General features: G+C 35.8%; 1 protein-coding gene across 1 annotated transcript; it reads left to right on the plus strand.

The window, feature by feature from the left end:
* Positions 1–3,289: 3,289 nt before the first annotated feature.
* On the plus strand, positions 3,290–6,040 carry LOC101216228. Its single transcript, XM_031888828.1, has 2 exons — positions 3,290–4,751; positions 5,216–6,040. The coding sequence occupies exon 1, from the start codon at positions 3,470–3,472 to the stop codon at positions 4,652–4,654; it is 1,185 nt and encodes a 394-aa protein (XP_031744688.1). The 5' UTR covers positions 3,290–3,469; the 3' UTR covers positions 4,655–4,751; positions 5,216–6,040.
* Positions 6,041–13,053: the final 7,013 nt, after the last annotated feature.

Below are 13,053 nucleotides of genomic sequence, written 5' to 3' on the forward strand. Positions count from 1 at the left end.
CCTCTTTCACCACTTCCTTCCCTCCTCTGTCTAATCTCATCTTCTTCCTCTTTCACCGCTTCTGTCTTCCCATTTTTTCTCCTTCAAATCTTCCCGTTTTACTCACCCCATTTTCTCTTTGGGGCTGTAGGTAAAGATAGAATCTCACTTTGTCTCTATCTGTCAAAATTAATCTACAAAATCAACATCCTCCATTTTCAATCCTCTCTTTTTTCTTTGCCTTCATCGTTCTCCCTCTTTCTCTCTCCAAATCTACTTTTTCTTCTTCTATCATCCCTCTATGTTCCGCTCAATTACTTTGTGGAAGCAGATTTGTTGCCCCTAGATTCGATTCCTCTTCCTCTTCCTCTCTCCGTTCTAGGATTGTCCAAGTGGGATTTGGATTTGGGGTTAAATGAGATTTTCTTCACAATTTTTGTTGTGAATTAGAAGTCATTTTTATTTTAAAAAAAGAGTGAGAAATGTTGTGTGTTTGAAGCTCTATTTTTGGAATGAGATTTTATTGAGATTATAAAATTTTGAAGATTCATACTATGGAGTTTTTTTTGGTCCATATAATGGATGAATATATAACTAATTTTATTATAACTTATAATTAATAATTATGTTTGTTATTAATCTTGAATAAATGTGAGCAATAGAAAGATTCATTGCCATTTTTGAGTGAGAAATCCCTAAATAGAATGAGGAGACAATTCCAAAATAATATGAAGAGAAGTTGAGCATAAGCAAAGCAAACTCAATTTAAACTTGAACACCTCACATTTTAATTATAAGTTAGATTAATTAAATATATAAAATTATTTTGTCAATTTAGTCTATCCAATAAATTTTGCCTACAAAAATTAAATAAAATTTTTAATTGATTTGAAAGCTAGATTGTTTTAACAAGACTAATTGTGAATGTATTTATTAAAATCGCTTCTTAAATTAAACATTCGTTGTTAGAAATTCTTTTCCCCCATAATTTGGTGTTCTTTCAACTTTTAAGCTAAAATAAAATATTTAATTTAATGTGGTATTGAATTTAGAATATAATTATAAAAAAAAACATAACACTAACATAATCATTCTCTCAAAAACATCTTATCATAACACTTTTTTTAAATACATTTTATCACAACACTAGTTTTATCATAGCTATAACCCTTCCATGACCAACCTTTCCCTAAACGCTCCTAAAGTGTATTGAAGTGGGACATTCGTAAAAAAAGAAGTATACTTTTTTTTATAGGTACAAAGTCACTCACTATTCTACAAAATAACTAATGTGAGATTCTAACATTGCACGTCTTGCCAAACACAACACAACAATCAATTGATTGATATCATCATAGTCAACAACTAGTTATATTTTTTAAAAAAAACAAAGAATTAAGTTAAAAAATATTTAAATTAATTTAACAAAAAAAATTTATGTTTATATTTTTTCTAAAGTATAATTCACAAAATAGTTATAAAACCCACTTTTTTCTTTTTAATAAAACAAAAAGGAAATGGAAGATTCGATCCATGGAATTGAAAATTTCCACAAAGGGGAATAGAAGAGTGAGGAGAAAAGTTTGTTGATAATAATAATAATAATTAAGTACAAGAAGAAGGGTTTGGAAAATGATTGGAATGTAAAACTGCTCATGATCAATGGACGGCTAAAGACGAGAAGCGTAGATCTATTTTAAATATCAGCCGTTGGATTTCCAATCGTGTTCTGAGCGTGTTTGGTCCGCGTTTTCAGCGCGTAAAAGTTCACAAACGACGCCATCAATTTATTACTTTTAATTTAAATTATAAATTAATCTACATCAACTTTTACATCCTATTTAACTTCATTTCTTTTCACTCACCTCCTAATTTATTTTTGGCTTAAAAGTTAAATCACTAATACACTCAATTTTTAATTTCATATATAATTAATTGTAAATTTATTTATTTTTTAATTTAAATTTCAAGTTTTTCTAATTATAATAAAAGAAAATCCTCTCTACTTCGTTTTACTCATTTTTATAATTCTCTTTAAATTTGTATTTTATTCATTCTATTAATATTAGACATAAAATAAAAATTTAGATTTAAATTAATTTCTAGTAAATCAATTAAATTTTAAAAACAAAAAAAAAAATTACTGACAAAAATTTAGAGAATAAAATTAAAAGTTTAAAAAAATGCCAAATATTTTTAAAATTAGTGGAATAAATATAAATAGATCTTCAAAATTGATGAGCTATCTTATAGTTTAACTTTTGATAATTACATTTGTATTAATTAAATTTTATTTTAATCAATAGAGAATTTTGATTTCTTTGCTATATTTGAAATGCACTTTTTATCTTCTTACGAAAGATTAATTAGTTTTGGTTATCTTCTAATTTCTTGACTACTTATAGTTATGTTTATTTTATTTTACAAGGATTTTTATAAATCAATTCTTTAAATAATTATAAATAATAAAATTACAGAATTAGCCAAAAGAACCTAGGATATTTTTTTTTTAAAAAAAAAGACCTTAAGAAAACACAAATAAAAGGATTGGACTCAACTAATTACTTAATCTTTTCTACTACAAAACTATTCCATAATAGCATTAGATTTTATCACTTAATTAAAATTTGGAGGTTTAATTTTATGTAACTTAAAAGTTAAAATTATTTTCTCAATTAATTAATAGATTTAATTTAAGTTAAATTATAAATTTGGTTCATAAGGTTTATGGACTCATGTAGTAGAATTTTTAAATTTTTGAAAATTGATACATAATCAAAATGTAAGACATGAATTTGAACATAGAGCAATTAAATTAACATAAAAGGAAGTTTTATGGATAGAAAGAATATAAAATAAAAAGAAATCATTTACAAAATATAGAAAAAAAATTAGAATGAGTCACGAATAGTTTGGAATTTTTTTTAAAAAAATGAGAGTTTGGAAGTAAAGTAAGTACCTATAATTAATTTAAACAATAAGAAAAGTAATATAAAATTGACAAGGAGGAAAGAATTCAAATTATAGAAAAATGAATTAGACCAAAATAAAATAAATAAAACTTAGAAGACTAGGATAAAATAAAAAGAAAAGAAAAGAAAGAAATGTATTGATTATTTTATTATTTAAAAGAAATAGAAAAGGCGAGGAGTATTTAGTTTATTAGGGTATATATTGGTTGTTTATTTGTTTTCAATATGCAGTGGGTTTTTTCTTTTTAATTTTTGTTGGCCTTTTTGGACATTTCCACTTTCCAATTTCCAACAACCGTAAATACGCGGTCCGTTGTTCTTCCAATAAAAGCCTCCTCCGCCTCCGTTAGGGTTCATCATTCAACTCCCAATTTTCTCTCTCTCTCTATCTGTGTTTCTCTCTCCTCTTCCATTTCTTCCTACTCCCTATCTCCAATTTCACACAATCTGATTCACTTCCCCTTTTCAATTCCTCCCTTTCCACCTGATTTCGATCTCTTCTTCTTTTTCATGTTACAATGCCTGCCACTGATTTTCAAGGTTCTTCCTCGCCGTTAACCAACATTGGCCGTTCCATCTTCAGTCTCCGCCGCGATCAAGTTCATTCCATGGAAGGGAGTTCTCACGACGGCATCGTTTTGGATTCTGACCTTGATTCCTTCCAGAAGCAGGTCACTCAACGCTTCCAGGATTTGTCGTCGGCTTCTTCTGATGATATTTTGTCGCTCTCCTGGATTAGGAAGCTTTTGGATGCTTTCATTTGCTGTCAGGAGGAGTTTAAGATTATTTTGAATGGGCATAAGGCGGAAATTTGTAGACCTCCGATCGATAGGATGGTTTCGGATTACTTGGAGAGGAGTGTGAAGGCGCTTGATGTTTGTAATGTGATTAGAGATGGGATTGAGCAGTTGAGGCAGTGGCAGAAGTTGTTGGAGATTGTGCTTAGTGCTTTGGATAATTCTAGTTACAAGAAGACTCTTGGTGAGGGCCAATTTCGCCGTGCGAAGAAGGCTTTGATTGACTTAGCCATTGCAATGCTCGATGAAAATGATGCCAATTCTCCGGCTATTGCTCAGAGAAATCGTTCTTTTGGACGTAATAATGGTACCAGAGACCGTAGGTCTTTGGGGCATTTCCGTTCGCTTTCATGGAGTGTCTCGCGCTCCTGGTCAGCCGCTAGGCAGCTACAGGCAATTGGGAGCAATTTGGCTGCTCCGAGGGCGAATGAGATTGTGCTTACAAATGGGCTTGCGGTCCCTGTTTTCACCATGAACATGGTATTGCTGTTTGTAACGTGGGCTTTGATAGCGGCGATTCCTTGCCAGGACCGTGGCTTACATGTTCATTTTTCGCTTCCCAGACAGTTCTCATGGGCGGCGCCAATGCTTTCTCTTCACGATCGGATTTTGGAAGAATCGAGAAGGCGTGAAAGAAGAAATGCATGTGGGTTGTTGAAGGAGATTCATCAGATTGATAAATTTGCGCATATTATGAATGAATTGACTGATACAGCACAATTCCCTTTGACGAACGAAAGGGAAGAAGAGGTGAGGCAAAGAGTGCAGGAGCTATCTCAGATTTGTGAAACTTTGAAGATTGGCTTGGATCCTCTGGAACGTCAAATTAGAGAGGTGTTTCATCGAATTGTACGCTCAAGAACTGAAGGGCTTGATTGTTTAGGAGGAGGAAATACGCATGAATAGAAATTGTCAGATTTAGCAGATTACAGGACATCTTCAAAGTTGGCTTCCAGAATTGTGAAAAGTTTGAACAATGAACGAGAGTAAAATAAACGAAAGGGTAAGAAGAGTTTCTTTGTATTAATCAGTGTGTATTCTGCAAGAAGATTAGATACGGAATGAATGAACTCTTACATTCCTCAATGCTTACTTTTTTTCTACCTTTCTGGGTGGGTTGAAGCTTGTACAATTCATTTTCTGTCTATGTTACAGCTTCGTTGATGTAGCTGTTATCTGTAATATTTATTACTTGGTAAATACAAACAATTTATATTGGGTAGGAATAACTTTTGATTGAATTCTGCGTTATTCTCTTTGGATCTTGATGCAATTAATACAGACTTGACGTTCTCTGCAATGATTGTTTGATTTATTAAGATAAACGAGATTGTTTCCCAACGGCCAATCTTTGGATTTGATCTTTAAATGCTCTGCGTATATTATCTGTTCCATTTGTTTCCCCAATTCTTTTGACTTATGGATTACCTTTTATGTAAAACTCTTTCCCATTCTTTCATTTTGCAGGGAAACTATTCAAAGTTGTACGCTGTATTTCCCTGCTTCTGGGAAACTGACATTTGGGAGGTCACACACACAGTGTCTATGTCTCCCTCGCGCTACGTATCTCTCAAAAAGTATCATCGTTTTACTTTTAGTTATTTATTTGAAGGAAGAATAAAATAATATGAATTACCTTGATAACAAGAAGTTTGAATCCGGGTTTGAGGAAGTGGGTGGCTTTGACCTTTGGTTGTGAGGAAGGATAAAGGGGAGTATGAGATTTACCTCAGTCTCTGGATCCATGCCACGTGAAAACTAAAAGAATGTTTGTGTAAGCAGAAGAAGAGTTCGCTGTGAGCTTAGTCGATTCCGGTTCTTTGCTGCTGGTAAATCGAAGCCCTTCAGTTCTGTTCCGCATCTTTACAACCAATGAATGGAATTTCCTGATGGTAAATTTTCAATTTTTCTGTGAAAATATTACTTGCCCTTTTTTTTATCATCAGATCACCTACTCTTACCCTTGATGTTTAAAATTTTGCGTCTTTGAAACTGGAGCTTCTTATAAAGTCCACGCTGTTCATGCATTCTGACCATTATAATGTCATCCAGAAGGGTTTGAAATTCATTTAGCAACTTGCTATTAATAAAGGTAACATATAATTTTACCTAATATTTTATTGTTTGGTCAGGCTCCTTGTTGTTGACTTAGAAAAATGTGCCCTTGACCAGGTTTTGACATTTATTTAGGTACAGGGCTGTACTTGTATCAGAATAGTAGAGGGTAATTTGTTGATTTTTCTTTCCTCAATTGATGCTTCGATATTCCATAACCTCCCAGTGCATTTCATCTCTCCCAGTTTTTATTTTAATGTTGACTTTTTTGTTAAATTTAAGTTCTTTTGCTGTTTCAACCTCAGGTAAATTACTTGTGTCCTGTTTGTTTACGGCTTCTCATTTTTTATTTCCTTGACCAATCGTCCTTTGTCGTTCAAGGTTTGAAAAATATGACAACTTTAAAATCTTAGAATTACATTTTGAAGTCTGATTTTAGAAATTTGAGAATTTCAAGTCATGAACTATTGTCTCTGTAAGAAATGAACTCTGCCTGTCTCTTACATAAAACTAGTGCTTCAAATATCAAAATTTCTCAATCAGATCTGTGAAATATGCTGGATGGTGCTTTTAGAACATGGGTGACACTCTTATACCAGGATGGGGAAAAGAGCAGTTTATTAGGAGAAATGGAAAAATATGGACATCATATTTTGGTTCTTGCGTATACTGTCTACGTCTATCATTGAACATACATTGCCATAATTCTATTCTACAACATTTATGATTAACCCAATTCTTTTACTATTTGTTTGGATCTAGAGAGACCTGGTTTATGATTGTTACCGCCTTACCCTTCGCCATCCAGAGTTTCCAATTACATTGATTGGACTTCATCTGACTGTTCTATTTTTCATTCAACTTGATATAGCTGGTTGTACGATCAATAATTCATCTTTTGCATAGATGGGTAGGGTCCCATAAAAGTTAGAGAAGCTTAGATAGCTGTGTCCCTCCTATTATAATTGTTTAGCTGTCGTTAGGTGCAGGCTTTTAATGCCAAAAGTTCCTCATTGTCTTTTCTTTGCCAACTCACTACTCTCTTTTCAAATGTGTAATCAATGCAGTTGCTATTGTATATGCAGTTTGACGCAAGCCTCTAGAGCTTACTAACCATTTGAAGGTTCCACGTGGCTATTTTAACATTATTTTGACCGCATTTGCATTTTGGGAGTATTGTGAAAGTTTTATTTCTTATGGGAAGTTTTTTTAACCTAATGTTTTTCTCTCGTCTTACTTTTCACCAAAGTTAAACGCTACAATTACAACGGAGGCAAGAAGAGCTGACCCTGCAATGATGATTAAAGTGCGCATTTTAAACTGTTTTGAATCTTGTTTCTTCTCTTGTTTTGCTTCCTTGCTGGAGTCTTCATGTGTTAATTTCCATTCTTCTCTTGCGTCTTTTATCTCATCTTTTGTTTGGAAACTTCTTCCTTTTTTATCAGCTTCTTTTTGTTCATGCTGATTTACCGGTCTGTGAAAATATGGACTTCCTATATCTTCAGGTTCTTTATCGGTTTCAAGCTATTTCAACTCCTGAATATTCTATATGTTTCCTGCTTCCCTGATTCTGGTCGAGTTATTTGATTTGGCTGCGGAAATTCTCAGTCTAATACTTGTGCCTCTCGATCAATAGAAGCTTGTGCTTGTGTTTTAACATATGGTTTCTTATTTATCATGGTTGCTTTATCGCCATTACGTGCTTCAGCATTGAGTTGTGTTTCTTTTTTATGATTGGCTGTGCCTTTCGATGTTACTTCAGCCACTTCTATCCCTTCCGTACTCCTAATCTTGGGAACCTTGATTTCTTCATTAACATTTTTCTGTGGCCTCAGTCAGTAGTTTTTGTTGCTACTTTTACTGTCTGATTCCTTTCACAGTAGCCATAGTTGGATTCTACGTTAATATCTTGATCCATCTCACTGCCCTTCAGCTTCTCTATCTCATGTGGTTGAATTTTGTGCTGCATACTCTATCTTATGAAGTTCTACGGTCCCCGCATTTTCTTCCTCAACTGCTCAGCATTGGCTTCCTCCTTTTCATGATTACGGTCAACCAAATTGGTCTTTCTGCCAGTTTCCAGAGCCTCAAGCAGCTACTCTTCATAATCTCAGGATTCAAATGTGGCTTAAGTACTACATTGGTCTTCCCATGCTACCTTTATTCCTAATAATACCCATCATCGGAAAGCTGTCATCCTATCGCACACCACTCAGTCAAAATCCTCCATTGGTTCCACTCCGAAACGTCGACAATTGGCTCTAAAACATTATTAGATACTTAAGCACATTGGAGAACCACACCTCGAAAGCCAGTTGTTGAGGTGGGAGAGTCTAAGTCACTTAAGTACTATGGGTCATCATATTCTAACCAATGTGAGACAAATGCATACATTGCGACTTTGGTTCCTAACAAGTTACTATTAACACCTATAACAATGTCATCTGTTGCAAAGCCTTCAACAGAAAAATGAGAGAAAACTCCCCAAAAAAAGGAAAAGAAAGGATAGACAGGAACTAAAAAAGAAACAAAAATGAGAAAGAAAAAGGCAAACTAGTGAGTTTTGCAGTGAGAATGAACATGGAATTGGTTTCATTAGGCAAAGAAAGAGGAGTAGCACTGCCTTCGGCCAACTGAAGCTCAAAGGTTGAGGAAGGATAATTATCTATTGTTGGGCTGATATTTAGTTCAAAATCTGATCCCATTTTGATAGAAGAGGTCAATAACCTAAACCCTAAATTTAGGGATCTGGAAAGCAAACGTGAATCAATATAAGCTATACGACTCAGACTACTTTTTATTCACAGGCTTCTTCTTATACATCTCAACTTTCTCATTCAATGCACCTTTCAAAATACCAAGTGTCTTAACCCAACATCAAGTTGCCTCAGCCGTACCTAATAAGTCCAAATCATCTATGAGGCCACCATGGTTCAATCTATGTGATGTCTCGTTTCATTCCCCATCATTGTTAACTCGACAAAATAGAATAGGGATGTCTTCACTGCATCCTCATGACACTCAAGCTGAAGATTTGGGTAATATTTATTCAACTTGGACCCATTCATGTTTGTGCTATCACTCTAATATAATTGTCTCAATTTAATGATTTTATCTTGTTTGAACGCAACAATGTGTCTTGACCTATACCTTGATCCCGTATTATGGCAAACTCTTCTCGCCCGAAGGAGACCCCACACAGCAATTTAATACTAATATCATTGTCCCAATCATCCTCAGTCTCTTTCAACAAAATGTAATAGCATAGAGGTCCACTAAACACGAACTTAACATCCAAGAAATGACCAAATGTAGTTTTTGTAAATATATGTAGTTGCCTAGGAGTTAACTTATTTTTAATATTCAAGATGGTCTTGGATAATAGAACAACATATCAAATTTGTGGGGAAAATCTGAAATGTGGATATTGGTGACGGTGACTAGAGGCATTTTCCAAACAGAGAACATATAAAATAGAGATAAATAAGTATTCTATCTAAAAACCTCATATCTATCTTGGTCCAATCTCGATCAAGAACAACATAAATTCAGGAACTCAGGTCATTTACATAGGGATGCCATGAGATTATGATTTTTAATGCATTATGTGTAAGATCTTAGGCTAATCTCGGATGAAATTTACCTCGAGATCTAACACATGATACATAAAAATTGAAACCTAAACCAATCTTGGGACTTTTTCTGTAAGCCCTATACTTATTCTTCCTTTAGAATCTCTAAGTTAGAAAGAAGCTAAAGTTTGGAGTTTTTGTCATTTGTAGTAGGATGTTTTGTTGAAGAAAATCTTGAAGGAAGAGTTTAAGAGTTTTTCTTAAGTGTTTTGGCTTAGTGTTGGCGGCCAAGAGAAGGAAAGAAAAGGAATTAAGTTGATTTTTGGAAAAGTGTTAAAGGCTGGGCATTTTAACATGCTAGGTGTCACGATCATACTTGTCCAAGGTGTGTTTGCCTAGGCCTTATGCTCTGAATATCCTCAATTTATCTTATCTTTATTGTCATATATCTAGTTTAGGTAGTTGCCTTTCATTTCAAGTTATAAAGCTTGGGTGTGACGTTTCGGCATTTTCATATGCAAGCCTACTAGAGCTGAACATGTTCCAAATATACTATAAGGGAGGCATACCAGTTGAATCCCCGTCCAGGCATTAATTGTAAGCAACCCTTTTCCTTGCAACTGACAGTCTTTAACACATATTGTAACGTCTATTTAAATGTGTTTCTTTCATTCTCGCGTTTTATAAACAAATTTTTCAAGAACGCCAAGGTTATGACATACGTTGACTTTGTCCGTAATTTTTGGATTTTGATCGGCTAACTTGTTCATCGAGTTAGAACAAGTGTCGCACAATCGTCCGTCTCGATGTTAAAATGCTACAATTGTGACAAGATGCTACGATTGTGACAAGTGGTATCAAAGCCAAATTGGCTTATTGACAGTTGAGACAGAAAGATGTCGAATGCAAAACAGATGGGGAAGACCCATAATGAACGATTGGTAGAAATCAAAGAGCAGATGCTCTATCTGGTGGAAGTTCCTGATTCCATCAACTTATTAGAAACCCGACTTAATGAGATTTCGAAGAAAGTCGATGCCATTGATGTTATGTCTGGTCGTTTAGACGGATTACTCATACAAGATTTGAGTTGACACGCTAGAGTCACAAGTCATGAGAACTGGAAATGTTACTTACGAGCATGGGAACAATTCATCGGGCTCTGCTGTCTGGATGGAGGAGCGAGTTATGAAGCTAGAAAACACCCAGAAGGACATAATGGAAATGATAAACGACATGATAGAGGATTTTCAAGCCACCCTGGATATCGTTAGAAATGAAATCGCAAAGGTGAACCTTACAATGTGAGCGTTGGCAAATCAAGCTTTCGACTGGAGGAGCAATTACAGTTGGCAAGATAAAGATCGCGGAACTCAAGCCCTTCTGTGGGGCAAGGGATGCAAAGGCATTGGAAAACTTTATCTTCGATATTGAGCAATACTTTAAAGCCACGAACATCGTTACGGAAGAAGCCAAAGTGACATTGGCAACCATGCATCTATCTGAAGATGCAAAGTTATGGTGGAGGTCCCGATATGTTGACATTCAGGAAGGGCGTTACACAATAGACACTTGGGACAACTTAAAAAGAGAACTTCACTGATAGTTTTTTCCCAAGAATGTTGAAATTCTGGCTCGGTGGAAACTGTAGGAATTAAAGCACACTGGAACCATTCGAGAGTATGTGAAGCAATTCGCGGGGCTGATTTTAGACATATCCGATATGACCAAGAAGGACAAAATCTTCAGGTTTGTTGAAGGGTTGAAGTCGTGGGCAAGGACTAAGCTATATGAGCAGAGAGTTCAAGATCTTACATCAGCCTATGTAACAGCTGAACGTTTGTCCGATCTGTCTAGTGACTCTCAAGATTCGAGGCGTCACCAAAGTTCTTCACCTGGAAGAAATAGAAACAGCCGACCGAATTCTTCCAAGGCTTCCAGTGAAAACAAAAGTTCTGGTAGAGCCCGCAAGCCTTCCCAATCCAACATAGGGGACATCTGGCAAAGACGTGATAGTCCAAACACGTTGAATTGTCCCTTCAATTGCTACATATGTGATGGATCACATCAGGCTAAGGAATGTCAAAATAGAACGACCTTTTATACCTTTCAGGTCTCTTTAGCTGCAGACTCAAATGACAAGTCGAGTCAACCAGAAAAAGAAGTTGGGAAAGTGGAGGAAGTTTAGAATATCAGAGTGGGAGCCACAAGATTCTTGTCGTCTCTTCAGAAGAGAGTGTGAGAGACAAATACATGTACGAAAAGGGGTCTAGTATATGTTGACACCTGGATCAACCAGAAGCACGCAAAGAGCACTATGGTTGACTCTTGTGCAACCCATAATTTTATAACGATGGCCGAAGCCAGACGACTAAACCTTCATTGGAAGAAGGATACAGAAAAAATGAAGGTCGTGAATTCTACAACTTTACCCGTCGATGCAGTAGTGAAACGAGCGGTGATATAGTTGGGAGGATGGAGCGGTCTTGTTGACTTCGTAGTTGTAGGTATGGATGACTTTGATGTAGTACTCAGAATGGATTTCCTTCTCGAACATCAAGTGATCATGATGCCTGCAGCTAAATGTCTGGTGATCACGGGGTCTACCCTCACCGATGTGCAGACAGACCTTCGGCAACCCAAAGGACTGAGAATGACCTCACCCATGCAATTGAGAGGGTCGTGGTCAAGAAGACACAAGGTGTGTCGCAGAGAAATGTTGTGATGGGGTACTTGATAGTTTGTCCATGTCACACTACAATAATAATGGTCTTTCCTAACGCACATAAACGTCGCCGAAAACCCTAAACTTCGTTGCGGAAGGCTACCGCGACATCGTGAACGACGTCGGCATCCACGTCGCAAAAAGCGCGTCGGGGATACTTTTCGTGACACATCTCGACACGACGTCGAGAAAGGTTTCCCCCGCGCACGGTCCATTACGTCGCTTAAGGCTTCCACGATGTCTGTGTCGCCGAAGCATTTTGCGACGTCGGCGTCACAAAATGCTTTAGCGACGCCGACGTCGCGGAATATATATATATATATATATATATATATATATATATATTTAAAAATAATTTTATTATCATTATTTAGGCATTAGTAAAACTCAATGTAATAAACTGATTAAAATGAAAATACTATTCATTATGAAATGAAATAATACATAATTAAATGTGTTCAATACAAAAAATTAATTATATAATTTAAAACATTACATAAAAATTAAACAAAAAACTTCAAGTGCAATTAATTTCAAGACGGCAATAGGCGGTGCGACGACGAGAGACGGGAACGGCAAAATTTGGCAACCTTGAACTTTCTCTCTTTCTCTCTAAAAAATTTGGATTGTGAATGAATTATGAGAGAAATTGTAAAATGAATTCGGTCAAATAGGCAAGACTTTTCGCGACATCTTCAAAAATGTCGCGGGAAGCAGGTACCTACGACGTACGAGGTAGGTGGCGTCGCAGTTTAGGTTCACTTACCGCGACACCAGATGACATACGTCGCGGAAGGTCGAGCAATGAAATTAATACGTTCGACTATCCGCGACGTGCGTCACCGTTGCGTCGCAAAAACTCGAATCGTTTAGTTGTTTTTACACTTTTCGCGACGTGGCACCCTCAGAAGTCGCGATAAGTCTAACCTTAATTTCGTACAAGGACACGACGT

The sequence above is a fragment of the Cucumis sativus genome, chromosome 7, assembly GCF_000004075.3.
Source record: "Cucumis sativus cultivar 9930 chromosome 7, Cucumber_9930_V3, whole genome shotgun sequence".
Lineage (NCBI taxonomy): Eukaryota > Viridiplantae > Streptophyta > Magnoliopsida > Cucurbitales > Cucurbitaceae > Cucumis > Cucumis sativus.